Source organism: Stenella coeruleoalba, assembly GCF_951394435.1.
Source record: "Stenella coeruleoalba genome assembly, chromosome: 14".
Classification (NCBI taxonomy): domain Eukaryota; kingdom Metazoa; phylum Chordata; class Mammalia; order Artiodactyla; family Delphinidae; genus Stenella; species Stenella coeruleoalba.
The window spans coordinates 81,965,173-81,981,884 of NC_137160.1; the positions used below are offsets into that span (position 1 = coordinate 81,965,173).

The following is a 16,712-nucleotide window of genomic DNA, read 5'->3' on the forward strand; positions in this document are numbered from 1 at the left end:
TGGGTTTATGATCCTGCACCCCGGCTTGTTTCAGAAGACAGTGAACTGTAAGTGAATGAGTTGGACAAAACAGACAAAAAAAATCCCTGCCCTAAAACAACAACAACAACAAAACACCTTGTCCAGAGCATTTTCAATTAAAATTGCAGCCCCCGCACTACCAGTGCCCCCTTTCCCTGCTTTATTTTTTTCTATACATGTATCACTTTCTAAACTATTATAATTTACTCCTCGGTGTTTGCGTGTCTCCGCCACTAGAAAGTAAGCTCCACGAAGGCAGGGGATTTTGTCCATTTTGTTCACCACCCTACCCTCAGTGCCCAGAACAGTGTTGGCACCCAGCAGGTGCTCAATAAATAGAGAATGAATGAACTCCAGATCACAGTCTGCTTTTTTTCTGCAGACCTTGAGTCACCTTGTTCCAAGGGGGAAACGGGCTTCAGGAGGCGCCCAGAGGTGACTTCAGGTGGCGCGACCCAGGAGTCCGAGCTCTGGAAGAAGGGCCACTGGAGCAGCTGTGGAGATGTGAGGCGCCGGCAGCAGGAGAGCCGTGAGGCCCGGGCGCTGGGGCACTTCCAGGAAGAGACGCGGACGCTGACGGCGCGGGGCCAGGGACTGTGGGCGGTACCGTCCGATGGAACGAGTCACCTGACTCGTGCAGGCCACGCCCACCCCCTCGTGGGCGGGGAGCATGCAAATCAGCCCGCGGCGGCGGCCAATCGTGGTGCGCGCCGGGGGTCCGGGGCCCAGGGATCCGGGACGCTGCCTCGCGCGCAGGCTGTCGTCTCTGCAGACCCGGGCTTTTGCAAGCGGCGTGGCGGGCTTGCGAGCTTGTGCTGTAGTCGCTTCCTCGACCTTCTCGTCTTTAGCGGCCGGCCGGGTCAGGCCGGACCCGCGCAGGGGCCCAGGCGGCGGCTGCCTCAGCCGGAGGCGGAGGCGGAGGTGCGGGGGGTGGTGGGGGCCGCTGCCTTCGCAGGCGCCTGGGCCGGCCCGCGCCTTTTCAGCGTGCTCCATGCATCCGGAGCCCGCCCCGCCCCCGAGCAGCAACAGCCCTGAGCTTCCCCTCAGCTGCGGCAACACTACCAGCGGCAGCCGCCGGAGCCGCCGGCGCAGCGGGGACGGGGAGCCCCCGGGGTCGCCGTCGCCCCCGCCGCCCGCCGTGACCTACCCGGACTGGATCGGCCAGAGTTACTCGGAGGTGATGAGCCTAAACGAGCACTCCATGCAGGCGCTGTCCTGGCGCAAGCTCTACTTGAGCCGCGCCAAGCTCAAAGCCTCCAGCCGGACTTCGGCTCTGCTCTCCGGCTTCGCCATGGTGAGCTCGGGCCGCCGTGCCCTGCCCCCTTTCAGGTCTGGCCACTGTCACCCGCAGACTTGACGGGGCCCACAGGGGAGCTGGCTGGGCGGGCCAGGCGGGCTGGGGGTGAAGGGAAGAGCTGGGAGAAAGCTGTCGTGGACGCGGGAGGGGTCCAGAGGTGCTGGACATGAGAGGTGGGCGACACATGACACCCGATGTGGGAGACGGTATCATACACATGTCCAGGGTTGGGGGGCTCAGATACCTTCAGATGGGCAAGCTTGATGCAGCAAGGAGGGAGAAACAGCAGGATCCTCGACGTAGATCTGTAAGAAGACATTCCCACAGATGTTCAGGGGGAAAGGAAAGACATAACGTGGACTGATCTCTTTGGAAGCAGGTATCAGGAGGTTGGGAGGTAAAGGACTCCTGAGGCGTCTCCCTAGTTCCCCCACACTTGAGGCCAGGTTCTTTTATTACCTGGTAGAGGGGATTTCCCGACACCCTGTCTCCTATGGCATTTTCCGAGGCCTCAGCCTGGGGGTTTGACAACCGCTCCCCACCTCAGTTTCTTCTCCAGAAACTTGCCAGTGAGTCACTGGGTGTGGGGGAGCAGCATGGGACATGTTCCCGTTGAATGGGCTCTTTCTTGATGTAGCTGGTGGACTTAGTTTCCGCTCCCCATTCGGGCTGGGTCGGAGTGAGAACCAGCCTCTGGGGAGTAGGGTAGGTGAGGCTGCAAGTTGGGCTGAGAAGTGGCCCCGAGGATGCCTTCATGCTGGGGATCTTGGAGTCTCCCAGGGCAGGGAGCTACAGAACAAGCCCTGATAATCACTTTCAGTGACCTCAGCCTGCATGAATGGGGTCTGCTCCCGCTCCCCCAAGGTTTTTAGCCCAGAGCACTCAGTGAGTGAGGTAATTCCCTGGCCTTGAGGGAGGGGTGGCTGCACCCTTCGTGTTTTCTTGGGAAAGGAGCGTGTCTGGCACTCTCCCTGTGCTCCTCAAACTAGTGGGCGATGCACGGGAGCAAGAACTTTTTAGAAGCCCTTAGCAGTCCCAGAGCACCCTGGGGCCACGGTGGAAAGGCCAGGTGATTGAGGTTGGGAAAGAGCTCTCCCGGCTCTGCCACTTGCTGCCTGTGCGCCCTCAGACTAATCCCTATGTGGGCCTCGGTTTCTGAATTGGTGAATGAAGGCTGCTACTGAGTTTCTCTGACTTTCAGAATTTAATCGAGGAAGCCTTTGAGAGGGGAGGAGAGAATGTGTGTGTTTGTAAGAAGTGTCACTCTAGCTTTTAATTTAGGTCTATATGAAGGGGTGCTGTCCTATCAGCCCCAAGTCCTAGGAATAGCTGACACTTACCAAGCACCCACTAGGTGCTTGGCACTGTGTAGGTTCCCTAACTTATGCACTAAGTCCTCGACCACTCTTTGAGGTAGTTTTTTCATGGGACTTTCCCGAGGCCACACAGCTCACTGCTGGAGCGGGATTTGAACCCAGGACGGCTGACATCCAGAACTCTCTTGGACACTTGTACCATTTGTGGTGTATGGAGCTTTGAGCCATGTCCTGCCAGGGACCTGTTAGGACCAGGCCTTGTAGGGAACGAGAAATAGAGCAGAAAAACTTCTCTTAAGCAAAATAAAATGTTACAGTTAGGGGGTGGGTGTCGGCTCTTCACAGCAGCTCTCTGGGTTTCAGATGGTGGGATGCTTATATTCCTCTGTTTTCTTTTTTCTTTTTCTTTTCTTTTTTTTTTTTTTTTTGCTGTACGCGGGCCTCTCACTGTTGTGGCCTCTCCCGTTGTGGAGCACAGGCTCCGGACGCGCAGGCTCAGCGGCCATGGCTCACGGGCCCAGCCGCTCAGCGGCATGTGGGATCCTCCCGGACCGGGGCACGAACCCGCGTCCCCTTCATCGGCAGGCGGACTCTCAACCACTGCGCCACTAGGGAAGCCCTGCCTATTCCTCTTTTTCTTGGGGTCATAAATTCACAGCTGCCCAGGCCCCTTCCCACTCCAGGAGAAGTAAGGGTGACGCTTTCCTGCCTTCTTGAATCGTGTCTTAGAAGCCGGGCCTCCTAATCAGATGTCATCTCCCTCTTCCTCTTGCTAAAAACAGTGTGGGGAAGTCAGGCAGCAGGGGTGGCCAGAGGCACTTGGTGGGCCTTGACTCACCCAGGCTGTTTCTTGGGGACCTTTATTTTACCCAGTCAGGGTGGAGAAGGCTTCCTGGCTCCACTGATGAAATCCCCAAAATTCTGCCAGCCGGGAAGGCTAAACCCTATAACCAGCCTCTGTTCTGGGGAAGCAGTTACAAGAGAGTGCATTTGCCATGAGTCTGGAAATGAGTGGAAGAGATGGCGTTAGGGTGGAGAGCGGGTGCTCAGCAGGGCAGGTCTGCCCGCATCCCGATCCCACCAAAGCCACCCAGCCTCGTGAAGGATACTTGGAGAGGAAGGGGTGCCACACAGCCAAGCGCCATGGAAACTAGAGTGAGCAGGTTTCCTGGACTACTCTCCCTTGGCCTGTGAGTCAGCACAACCAACTTCCTGCCCCCAGAGGGCTTCCTTCCTAGAGACCTGGAACACCAGAAGAAGTGACATGATGTGACCTTTGATTTCCAAGGGTGGGAGAGTTGGTGAAGATGCCAGACTCACCTGCGCACAAGGTGAGATTGAGGGAGGGTCTCCCAAGAGCCTGGAGGGGATGGAGAGACTCCCCGTTCGTGGGTGGAAGGGCCTGGCCAGGTGCCCTGAGGCCGTGGGACCTCAGACAGCGGCTTTACTCTTCAGGGCCAGTTTTCTCATGTGTGCAAAGGAGGCACATATTCTGTTCTCCCGTGGACTTGCATGCGGAGTCATTACAAGGTCCGATGGCCCACGAAGGATTGAGGAATTATCTTCAGACAAGATTCCCGTTCCTGATGGCATTTCCAGAAACGGCAGAACTTGTCTGGGCTCAGCACCCAGACTCTTAAAACCAGGGGCCCTGGATGTAGCACATGATCAGCAGCCTGCAAGTGCTCCTTGAGCCGAGGGTGCCATGACTCGGGCCATCTGTGCCTCAGTTTACCTCTCAGCAAGAGGCAGCCAGCCTCGGCCTGACCCTGTCCCCTTGGGGCCGCGGTGAGCACACGTAGCCATCGTGGTGTGCTGGGAAGGGCAGCCTGTAACGTTAGCCTAAGCAGTAGATAATTGGGAAGGGTAAACAAAATGCTTTCTGTGACCTGGGATCAATTATTTTTGGATTATCTGCCTCCTCAAGTTCTCCACCTGCCAGCACCCTTTTGTTCCCAGGTTCCAGAGTGGGTTCAGAAGCTGCTTGGAATTTCTCTGAAAATGAGTTGGAAGGAAGGGCTCAAATCATAAGGCATTATTGAGCCTCTGTGACACGTTCCGAGTTCAGGGGGCGTGGAGATGAGGAACAAATTACTCATGGTGCTCATTACTTTTTTTCTTTTTTAATATTTATTTATTTATTTATTTATTTTTGCTGCATCGGGTCTTAGTTGCGGTTCGTGGCATCCTCCACTGCGGTGTGCGGGCTTCTCTCTAGTTGTGGCCCACGTGCTCAGTAGTTTTGGTGTGTGGGCTTAGTTGCCTCATGGCATGTGGGATCTTAGTTCCCCAACCAGGGATCGAACCCACGTCGCCTGCTTTGGAAGGCAGATTCTTTATTTTATTTTTGGCTGCATTGGGTCTTCGTTGCTGCGCGCGGGCTTTTCTCTAGCTGCAGCGAGCGGGGCCTACTCTTCATTGCGGTGCACTGGCTTCTCATTGCGGTGGCTTCTCTTGTTGCGGAGCACGGGCTCTAGGCACGCGGGCTTCAGTAGTTGCAGCACGTGGGCTCAGTAGTTGTGGCTCTTGGGCTCTAGAGTACAGGCTCAGTAGTTGTGGCACACAGGCTTAGTTGTTTTGCGGCATGTGGGACTTTCCCAGACCAGGGCTCGAACCCCTGTCCCCTGCATTGGCAGGCGGATTCTTAACCACTGCCCCACCAGGGAAGTCCTGGTGCTCTTTACTCATGGTAATCATTGCCATTGTCGATTGGGCTCTTGGAATAGGCTAGACGTTGTACTAAGTATGCTCCTTGTACTATCTCTTGTGATTTTCACAGCCTGGGGAGTGAGGGTAGGTGTGGTTCCGCAGTGAATGACTTGTCCGAGGTTACCTGGCTGGTAAGCTGTGGGGCCCTGTGACTGTGGTGTGGCCCCACTGCTACGGGAGAGGAAGCACCAGAGAGAGTGGTGGGAGGACAGAGCTGGGAGGCTCGCGTATTGTAGAGCAGAGTAAGAACCGGGACTCTGGAGCCAGACAGCTTGGGTTTAAACCCCGGCTCTACCACTTATAACTGTGAGATCCTGGGGAAATTGCTTAATGTCTCTGGGCCTCAGCCTCCTCTTCTGTAAAATGGGGGTAATAGTAATACCAACCTCGTAGGCTTGGTGTGAGGATTCATTTGTATTTGCAAAGCACTTAGAAAAGTACCTGGCCCAGGTACAACGGAAACTCTCTCACCCTTGTTCCCATGATGTTGGGACTGCTTTTTTTTTTTTTGGCCATGCTGTGGCATGTGGGATCCTAGTTTCCCCACCAGGAATTGCATCCGGGCCCACGACAGTGAAAGCACTGAACCTTAACCACTGGCCCACCAGGGAATTCCCAGGGCTTCTTTTATAAGGGTTAAATGGTTTAGAAGAATGTGATTCCAGCCTAGCCTTGAGGGTGGTAGAGTTAGGGCTTAGGGAAGAACCCTTTGTCAGAGGAAGTATTAGGAGCACAGTTACTAAGGTGAGGAATTATAGGGTCTCCAGGAAAAGGCAGAGAGTGTGGTGTGGCTGGAGTTGAGGGTGTGTTGGGGATAGTAGAGGAAGATGAATCTAGCCAGACTAGATGGTGCAGGGCCTTGACTTGCTGTTTGGGACGTTTGAACTCTGGTATCGGCAATGGGGAGCCATGGAAGGTTTTGGAGCAGAGGAGTTCCATGATGAATTCTTGAATAATGTTGAAGATGTTACTATTTACTGAACACCAGGCAAGAGCCTGGATCCTTTTCTTTCATTCTTACTTAATCCTCAGAACAGCTCTTAAACATATGTACTGTCACCTCCGCAGAGGCTTACAGAGGTTCTGATCACCCAGCTAGTAGATTTCAAGCCCCAGTCCCTCTGACTTGGAGTCTTTTCTACTCAACCACCCTCTCACCGTGTCCCTTGCTGTTAGTTGAAAACTGGGCCTTTGAAGTCTTCCAGATGTGCAGTTCTGCACTCTGGGCCATGTACAAATGGAACTTTGCTGAATGTCCCAAGGGGAAGGCACTCCCTGCCTAGCTGAGAAGCCTTTTGGAAAACTTCACAAGTGCCTGTGGCACGTGTCTGGAATTTTCAGCCAGGGTCTCTGTTGAGCTCTGCTGATTTCTGCTGGATCCAGGGCTGATGAAGGAGAGCTCTAGGGCTTCCCAAGGTGGCACTGTGGTAATCAATGTTGGGAAGGCGATTCCTTGGAGAAATGAAACTGAGAAAGTTTAAACAAGAGCAAGTTTCTCTCTGGTGGAACTTCTTCTGGGAGGCCTTGAATATGCTCCCCAGAAGGGATGCCTTAAGCTGATAGAAACACGGGAATTCCCTGGCAGTCCAGTGGTTAGGACTCCATGCTTTCACTGCCAAAGGCGTGGGTTCAATTCCTGGTCCGGGAGCTAAGATCCCGCAAGCTGTGCGGTATGGCCAAGAAAAACAAAAAGAAAACGGATGGAACCACAAACTCTTCAGAGGAGAATCTTCTGGGACTGTGGTTTGACAGCCCTTCTTGGGAGCATTGGTCTAACCCAGGAACGGACCAACTTTTTCTATAAAGTAAATATTTTCAGCTTTGCAGGCCACACAGTCTCAGTGATAACTACAGGTGTCCCCTACTTTTCGAAAGTTCGCTTTACACCACCTCGCTTTTACGAAAGACCTACGTTAGTACCTGTTTTCACTAACCTGAAAGAAACCCAAAGAGAATTTTTACTTTTACCAAAGAAAGGTAAAAAGCGAAAACAGCATTTGCAGTGAGCCATTATAGAGGCAGCCGCACCCCAAGGGGTGAGACTGGCACCACCAAACTCCCTTCCCCGGAACCGCACTCAGCATCTCGGCATCAGGTCGCCAGAGCTTTGAGCTGTGTCTTTTAGCATCTGTGCTTTAATCCCGGTTTATTTGTGCATCTGTTAGTAAGATGTCTCCTAAGGTAATTGCTCCATCCCTTTAGGCCATTTCACCTTACAAAAGGTTTCAGAGGTACATTATAGGGGGAAACCTGTACTCAATTCTGCTATTTTAGCTCAAAAGCAGCCACAGACCTTAGATAAATGAGTGGGCATGGCTGTGTGCCAGTAAAACTTTATTTGCAAAGAAGTACATTGAAGGCCAGTTTGGCGACCTCTGATTTAAGTGGTCTCCAAACTTTTTGAGTGCACACCCCGCTCAAAATATTGTCAACACTAGGCTCAGTATTTGTATACATGTGTATGCACCCTATGTGTATAGGTATACGTATACGTATGGTAATGAATGATGTGTGTGCTAATAAAACATAAGTATTAAAAGGTACATAGGGGACTTCCCTGGCGGTCCAGTGGTTAAGACTCCACACTTCCACTGCAGGGACGCGGGTTCAGTCCTTGGTTGGGGAACTAAGATTGTGTGGCCAGAAATTTAAAAAAAAAAAAAAAGTACATAAAGACAAATCAAAACAACAACAAAAAAGTACATAAAAATACAACATTGAGGGCTTCCCTGGTGGCACAGTGATTGAGAGTCCGCCTGCTGATGTAGGGGACACGGGTTCGTGCCCCGGTCCAGGAGGATCCCACGTGCCGCGGAGCGGCTGGGCCCGTGAGCCATGGCCGCTGAGCCTGCGCGTCCGGAGCCTGTGCGTACCGCAAGGGGAGAGGCCACAGCAGTGAGAGGCCCGCGTACCGCAAAAAAAAAACAAAAAACAAAAAACATTGAAAAGTTGAAAGGATGAGCTGAAAAAGGAATGTCATGAGAGTTCTTAGGGTTTCCGATGGATTACATAGGATTGTCTTTGGACACTTTAGAAACCCTGGGCTGAAATACCCAAAGGTCAAGTCTTGCCTTTAATATTCGTTTAGTGAGGCCCCTAGAGGGACAAGGCCCAGTGCTGGAAGCTAGAGAAACAGGGAAGTAGAGTGGAGGAAACCAGACGTGTCATTACATCTTCAGAACGTGTTTGGCAAGCGTAGCGGTGGAGGAGAGTTGGTGGAGGGACACTTACCACCGTCTGAAAATACTTGCCTAAACGTTTAGTACCTGTCATCCTCCCTGGGGCAGGGATTCTGCTGTCTTCCTGCTTTTTCTCCAGCAGAGCCACAAGATCCTTAAGGCACATAGTAAATTCTCAATGAAAGTTGTCCATGAGGGTAATTCTCTGGCGGTCCAGTGGTTAGGACTCTGCACTTTCACTCCTGAGGGCAGGGGTTCAATCCCTGGTTGAGGAACTAAGATCCCTTAAGCCGCGCAGCGCAGCCACAAAAAAAAAATAGTCCATGAACGAATGAATGGCCCTGTCCTCACCTGGGAGGCCATGGAACAGGGGTGACTTGGAAGGTAAAAACCTGAGGACGTCAAAATTAGCCAGATGAAGAGAAAGGCTAGGCCTGTTCTCTACCCCCTCCCCCCAACCTGCAGGTTCAACCTGTTAGTGGCTTGTGACATTGATTTGCAACCGGCAGGTTTTTTGTGTGTTCTTTTTTTGGAATAAGAGTGGAATGAAACAGAAAGCAGCAGCATGCGTCACGTGTAAGAGGAGGCTGGGTTAGCACGCTTTCAGGGTAATTATTGTTTGGGGAAACTTGTTTCTGTTATAAATGGGTGTGTGTCTATTTAGGGAAACCTTTGGAATACTGGTCGATGGTGGTCAAAAGAGTTTGTAAATTACTGGATGAGCCCTCAATCCTCTCTTAATAGATAGTTTGCATCGGAGGGGGGGCCAGCAGGCTCAGGCAGCGCTCGGTGACCCAGGGTGACTGTGGCATGGCGGCTCCAGTGAACAGGAGAAGCCCAGGCTTGGGAAAGGAGAGTTGTGTCTTCCAGCTGTTGGGCGCCCGGGTCAGGCCAGGCATGGGAAGGCTGCCTTGGAAGGGCCTGGCCTCGGCGCCAGGTGGCAGGGGTCTCCATGGAGCCCAACAGGAGTAAGAAGAGTGGTTGGCATCCGGGCGTGGTGGGCAGACGCCCAGCGAGGCCAGCCAGGCCCTGCCCTTCTCAGGAGCCTCTTCTTGGCTCGTGCTTGAGGTTTGGTGTCCCCGTGGCGGGGTGGTGGTGTCAGAGGTCCGCGGACCAGAGTGAGGTGGGGCTGGCCGTCCCTCGCCCTTCCTCACCCTTTAGGACCCATATGGCCAGGTTTAAGCAGGCCTGTGGCTGGCTGGGAGCTGTTTATTTTAGGTTAACGGCCCAGCACTCTGGCTATATTTACCTTGCGAAGCTGCTTGCAATCTGATCTGATCTCTCTGGGACTCAGCTGGGGCCCTGGGAGTTGCCTGCCAGATTCCGAGAGGCCCCCCCTGGCTTTACCCTCCCTGCCCTTGGGGAGATTTCCAAAGTGGGACGCATTCTGAAAAAAGCAGTAGTTTTTATTCCTGTGAACAGTTTTCCTCAGGAGCCATGATTTGTGCCAGCCATTCGTTCACGCAGCCCCAGGACACTGAGCTTGGTCCCCAATGTGGGAACGGCACACACAGCCCGCCAGCGTGCTCCAAGTTCCAGGAACTGTAGGGTCCGGCGAGGATGATGGGGTTTCTTCTGGAGCACGGCAAGGCCCCTTCTCCTCAGAAGGCCCAGCGTCACAGGCTGAGCTGCCCAGGCTCCCCACCAGCCCAAGACCTCGGGGGAAATTCTGGTGTCCCCAGGCCAGGTGTGTCCCAACAGCTGTGTGTACGGCTCTAGAGCCTGAGGGTCCGGCAAGGTGGTCCCTGTCCTGCCAAGGTGGCCATCTGGCCAGCTGTGCCGTGGGGCACGCATTCTCCTTGTACCGAGGGTTTGGAGCTGGAGCAGGCCAGGCCCAGAGTGGGGGGTCTGAGCCCCTCACCCTCCCCAGGGAACAGAACACGGGCACACAGGGTCAGCTCCCAGCAGCCTCAGCTGAGGGCGTGCAGGGGCTGTTTGTCTTCCACTTTAAGCCCCGTGTTTTTCTTTTTAACTAAGAGTTATTGAGTACCTTCTGGGGGCTGGCCCTTTGTTAAACCCCTGTCAAGACCTCATTTAATCCCCTCAGTGATTGTCTTAGTCTGTCTGGGCTGCTATAACAGAATACCACAAGCTGGGTGGCTTATAAACAACAGATGTTTATTTCTCACAGTTCTGGAGACTAGAAGTCCAAGATCAAGGTGCCAGCAGATTCAGTGTCTGGTGAGGGGCTGGCTTCCGGGTTCATAGACACTGACTACTGTCCTCACCTGGCAGGAGTGGTGAGGGGGTCTCTGCTGGGGGCAACTCTCCTGTAAGGGCACTAGGGCACCACCCCCAAGACATAATCACCCCCAAAGGCCCTACCTCCTCACACCATCACCTTGGGGGTTAGGATTTAAAATACGAATTTAGAGGGTTTGCAGACATTCGGTCTGTAGTAGCAGGTGTGAGGAAAATGGTATTACCCCCTTTGCACAGAGCCTCAGTTTCCTCATTTGTAAAAAAGTAATAATAATGTTGCTAGTAATCATTGACACTTTATTAAGCATATATATATATATATATATATATATATATGACAGATCTTGTGCTAAGGGCTTTGTATTCATTAATCTGTTGAACCCTCATAACAGCCCCTATTTTATAGATGTAGAACCTGTGGCATAGAGAGGTTACCAGCTTTGTAAGTGGAGGAGCCAGTTCACTCCTAATGGCTCTGTAGAGGTAGAGATGCCAGGCTTAAGAGAACATATACCTGTATATGTGTGTGTCGTTCCCCCTGCCCCTGCCGCCGTATAGACCCCCAGCAACCAGCTCAGGGCCTGATGCACCTAATGGGTCTGGACATTTCAGGTTAGTGAATTAGTAGCCAGTGGACCTGAGGCAGTCAAGCAACAGACTCTCCTGCTGGTCCCTTCTCCGGTTTCAGGTTCCGGGGCAGCAGGCCAAAACAGGAAGAGGAAGTGCTGGGGAGGGGGGAACGTGGCAGGAGGTACGCCCTGCCGGAGGTGCCCCCCTTCTCCAGTGTGGTCAGGCCCGGGGACAGAGACCAGGGAGCCCGGGGTGCAGCCCTTAACCTGCCGTGCCCTGGTGGCCTGCCCGGATGCCCTGCATCCCTCACCCGCGTGTGCTGAGCAATCTCAGCGTTGGCCTTAGGCCACCAGTGAGTGATCCTAAAAATGGTCAGAATCCTCATGGCACTGCCCCAGATTTAGATGGGCTTGAAACATTTTACAAACTCCTGGGATGAAAAGTTTATACAATCATCAGTTGTGGGAATTCTAAGACAGAAGTCTGTGACTCCTGTTGAAATTGTCTGCAAAGTCATATGACTGTATATACCTGGCTGTCTTAAGGCGTATCCAGTATTTTCACCAAATTCTCAAAGTGTCCAACCCCAGATCAGCTCTAGACAGCGACCTTAATTTTGTCACATACCCTCCTTTTTCAGAGACAACAGGGAAGGTCTTGACCAAGGTCACCCAGGGAAGCAAGGGTGTTTCTGGAGCCAAAACCCAGGGCTGCCAATTTGGCTTTGGTTTTCTCAGGCTGGACAGGAGGATAGAAACCCAGCGGGTTTCATATAGAGACACTGGGATTGAGGGTGAGGTTTTTAAACTGAATAACAATAATAATAGTAAAGCCTCTTTTATTGAGGGTTTACTCTGTGCCAGGCACTGAGTATTTAATGTGGGATTAACTCAGTCCTCACAACTCTGAGTGATGTACCAGTCTTTTTTTTTTTTTTTTGGCCACACCGCGCAACTTGTGGGATCTTAGTTCCCCGACTAGGGATTGAACCTGGGCCCCGGCAGTGAGAGCACCTAGTCCTAACCACTGGACTGCCAGGGAATTCCCCCAATTTTCTATTTTTTTAATTATTAATTAATTAATTGATTAATTTTGGCTGATCTGGGTCTTAGTTGTGGCATGCGGGATCTAGTTCCCTGACAAGGGATCAAACCTGGGCCCCCTGCACTGGGAGTGCGGAGTCTTACCCACTGGACCCCCAGGGAAGTCCCCCAATATTCTGTTTTTTACAGATAAGGAAACTTAGGCCCAGAAATTTAAAGGAACTTGCCAGAGCCTCACAGCCTAATAAAGGGCAGAGCAGTCAGGGCTCAAAGCAGGCAACCTGGTTCCAGAGCCTGTGCTCCTAACCACTGCCCTACACTGCCTTTCCAGGCCTAGGAAGCCTGTGGAGGTACAAGAAATGAAAGCAAACAGGGCCAGGCCTTACAAACAAGAAAGCTGGGAAGGAAGGAGCCCACTCCCTCCCCCGGAGTAAGGAGGGGTCGGGGCAGGTGTGGGGCTCGTGGGTACATTTCAGCATCAAGCCTCCCCCTTCTGAGCCTGGCACACACAGCGAACCCTTTATGAAGGGTCATTCTCCTTAATGGTGTTGCCATTGGCACTTGCTTCCCCACTCCCTCCAGCCTCTGCAGACAGACCCTGGCAGTGTGCCCACTGCCCGCTTCTCCCGGCCCATATCTGATGAGCTGGATCCTTCACATGGGGGTGATTTGCAAGGCCCAGGTGACAGGAGGTGGGTGGCGGGCCTGGAGCATGCCCCTGGTGACCCCAGATCCACAGGTCTCCAGGAACTGGGGATCAGCCCTGGGGCCCTGAGCCCAGCACTGGGGCTGGAGGAGGAGATGGCCCTGGGGCTTGCCGACTGCACCGCAGCACCCAGCCAGAGCCCAACTCTTCTGGGAAGCCTCTCTTAATTCCTTCTTGGTTGGTGCACTGTGTTCTCAGAAAGGGCCCAGGCATGACCTGGGAGGGCCTTCATCCCTTCACCCCACCCCTCTCCTTGTCCCCAGAGCAGGGCATGAGGAAACCTCTGCTTGGGACTTCCGTGGTGGCGCAGTGGTTAAGAATCTGCCTGCCAATGCAGGGGACACGTGTTCGAGCCCTGGTCCGGAAAGATCCCGCATGCTGCGGAGCAACTAAGCCCATGTACCGCAACTACTGAGCCCGCGTGCTGCAACTACTGAAGCCCGCGTGCCTAGAGCCCATGCTCGGCCACAAGAGAAGCCACTGCGATGAGAAGCCCACGCACCACGATGAAGAGTAGCCCCTGCTCTCTGCAACTAGAGAAAGCCTGTGCGCAGCAACGAAGACCCAACACAGCCAAAAATAAATAAAATAAATTTATTTTAAAAAATAGAATAATTTTCAATAAGAAACCTCTGCTTGGGAATTGGGAGTGTGGTGCCAACAGGAAGGGAGCCTTTTTTCATTCATGTAAACTTTTTTATCATAGTGAAATTTACATAAAACTTACCATTTTAACCATTTGTGATGATTACTATTTGGGAGGTGTTTGCCATCTACCAGGAGCTCTCATTTAATTGTTAAAATAATCCTGTTAACTGATACCATATCCCTACTTTACAAATAAGAGAGTTGAGGCACAGAGAGGTTCAGTGACTTTCCTAAGGACACGTAGCTCGTGAGTGGCAGAACTGGGATTCAAATCCAGGCAGCCCGGGCTCCAAGCCTGCGCCCTCTACCAGTACTTCCTGCCGCTTCTCAACCCTAAGTGGGTGGGTCTTATTATCCCCATTATACAGATATGGACACTGAGGCTCAGAGAGGCTAAGTGACTTACCCAGGGTCCCAGAGCTTGATGGGAGGAGAGCTTCTGAGCCATGACTATCCTGTCACTTAGCCCACCTCTTCCTCCCCCCCCACCCCAGGTGGCGATGGTGGAGGTGCAGCTGGACGCTGACCACGACTACCCGCCGGGGCTGCTCATCGCCTTCAGTGCCTGCACCACGGTGCTGGTGGCCGTGCACCTGTTTGCGCTCATGATCAGCACCTGCATCCTGCCCAATATCGAGGCGGTGAGCAACGTGCACAACCTCAACTCGGTCAAAGAGTCGCCCCACGAGCGCATGCACCGCCACATCGAGCTGGCCTGGGCCTTCTCCACTGTCATCGGCACGCTGCTCTTCCTGGCTGAGGTCGTGCTGCTCTGCTGGGTCAAGTTCTTGCCTCTCAAGAAACAGCCGGGTCAGGTGCGGCCCACCAGCAAGCCCCCGGCCAGCGGCGCAGCCGCCAACGTCAGCAGCAGCACCGGCGGCATCACCCCAGGACAGGCCGCCGCCATCGCCTCCACCACCATTATGGTGCCCTTCGGCCTGATCTTTATCGTCTTTGCTGTCCACTTCTACCGCTCACTGGTCAGCCATAAGACGGACCGACAGTTCCAGGAGCTCAATGAGCTGGCCGAGTTTGCCCGCCTGCAGGACCAGCTGGACCACAGAGGGGACCACCCCCTGACCCCCGGCAGCCACTATGCCTAAGCCCTCCTGGGCTGGGCACTTCGGAGCTTTGGCCTTACGCCCTTCCCCACGACCTTGTCCCGGCCCAGCCTCAAGGACAGCCCGTATAGGGGGCTGGGCTTTTGTCAGGGGGCAGAGAGTGGAGGGAAGAGGCTTTTTTTTAAAGAGAAATTACTGCACTTTGAAACTTTCCTCTAAGAGAATAAGCACTTCCTGTTCTTCCAGCTCCAGGTTCACCTCCTGTTCTGAAGCCACCGGTGGGAGCCAGAGAGGGGACAAACGCTCCCTTTGTCCCTCCTCCTCCCCTGTGCCAGTGCCACCTGGGTGCCTCCTGTCCTTTCCGTCTTGACCCCCCTCCCCGTTCAGTGTCGATTGTGTGCGTGTGTGTGCGTGTGCGAACGCAGAAATATACTCATAAGGGACACCTCCTCTTGTGTCTGTATTTGTTGGGTCTGGACTGCCTGGTATTTCTCCTGGTGCCCCAATAGGTGAGCCTCTAAACAAAAAAATTTTTTTCAACATTTTGGGAAATTTCAAACCCCCAAAAGTTCCATGAAGCGTAACTGAAATATATATACAGTCAATTCTTATTCGCAGTGGTTCTGTTCTATAGTCACAGAACACTGAATTAGTATTTCTCCTAAGAGAAATATGGGGTTATGTTCCTGCAAGCCTCTGGTCACAACATTTTTGTCAACCAATCAATACACAGCCTTGTTTTTTGTGTGTTTCTTTTTAAAGACGCCTTAATATATGTTACATATAACATTGAACTTACACGCTATTGCTATCACAACAGCACTATCACTCACTTGTGACTGAAACTTACATAACACACATTTTCTCCGTAAGGCACATCACAGCCTTCCTGTGCTCTGAACACTAGACAGCACTTCATTGTTACCCTTGGGGACCATTTTAAGTAGTGAAATCACCAACAAAAAGCACCAAAATGTGAAAAACGTAGCACTAAATAGACTGTGAAAAGGATACTTGTTTACAGCATGAGCTGAAAGAAGGCAGAGGGTCACCTTGTTTGACCTCAGCAAGTAGGCAAATTTGCAAATACTGAAAGTGTGAGTAATGAGAATGACAGTATGTTTTCTCCCTGAGCCATATGCATTAGTTACAGATTTCTTCCTTAAACCAAGGACATTCCTCTACAGAACCACAATTCGATGATCAAATTCAGGAAATTTGACATTGATGCGATACTATTATCTAATACAACAACATTCATTTTCAGTTTCCCTCTTTGTCCTAATCATGTCCTTTCTTGTAGTGATTTTTCCATCCAGGATCATGCACTGCATTGGGTTGTCATGTCTCTTTAGTCACCTTTTATTTGGGACAGCCTTTCTTTGTCCTTTGTAATATCAACATTTTTGAAGAGTCTGAGCCAGTGTTTTGTTTTTTTTTAACATCTTTATTGGAGTATAATTGCTTTACAATGGTGTGTTACTTTCTGTTTTATAACAAAGTGAATCAGTTATACATATACATATGTTCCCATATCTCTTCCCTCTTGCGTCTCCCTCCCTCCCACCCCTCCAGGCGGTCACAAAGCACTGAGCTGATCTCCCTGTGCTATGCGTGAGCCGGTGGTTTTGTAGAATGCTGCCTCTGTCTTGTTTCTCTGATATTTCCTCATCTGTATGATCAGGTTATGCATTTTGGAAGGAATTTTTTCTCCATTTTGCAGATGACAAAAATTGATGTCCAAAGAGGATGTTTTCGAGCCTGGAAATCTGGCTCAGAGCCTAGACACTCAAAAAATCTTACGTAGACTGATTCTGGCTTTGCTTAAGAAATCGGAAGATCCAGCAGCAGCATTACTGGGCCTGCCTTCTTGCAGAGCAACAATGAACAGGAGCTGAGTTGCAGCTACCTCTTACCCAGGAGATGTATTTGCCACAGTCCCCACCACTCCCTATTGTAT

The 16,712-nt window shown here is 52.2% G+C and overlaps 1 protein-coding gene across 1 annotated transcript; it reads left to right on the forward strand.

Annotated features, from left to right (window-relative positions):
- Window positions 1-641: 641 nt before the first annotated feature.
- On the forward strand, window positions 642-15,191 carry LOC307196882 (calcium release-activated calcium channel protein 1). Its single transcript, XM_079942329.1, has 2 exons — window positions 642-1,315; window positions 14,186-15,191. The coding sequence occupies exons 1-2, from the start codon at window positions 692-694 to the stop codon at window positions 14,792-14,794; spliced, it is 1,233 nt and encodes a 410-aa protein (XP_079798455.1). The 5' UTR covers window positions 642-691; the 3' UTR covers window positions 14,795-15,191.
- Window positions 15,192-16,712: the final 1,521 nt, after the last annotated feature.

Bases quoted from the DNA above. Each gene is read 5' to 3' on its own strand.
- LOC307196882 (XM_079942329.1), top strand. From the start codon at position 692: ATGCAAATCAGCCCGCGGCGGCGGCCAATCGTGGTGCGCGCCGGGGGT. The intron at 1,316-14,185 runs GTGAGCTCGGGC...CCCCCACCCCAG, and splicing joins TGCTCTCCGGCTTCGCCATG to GTGGCGATGGTGGAGGTGCA.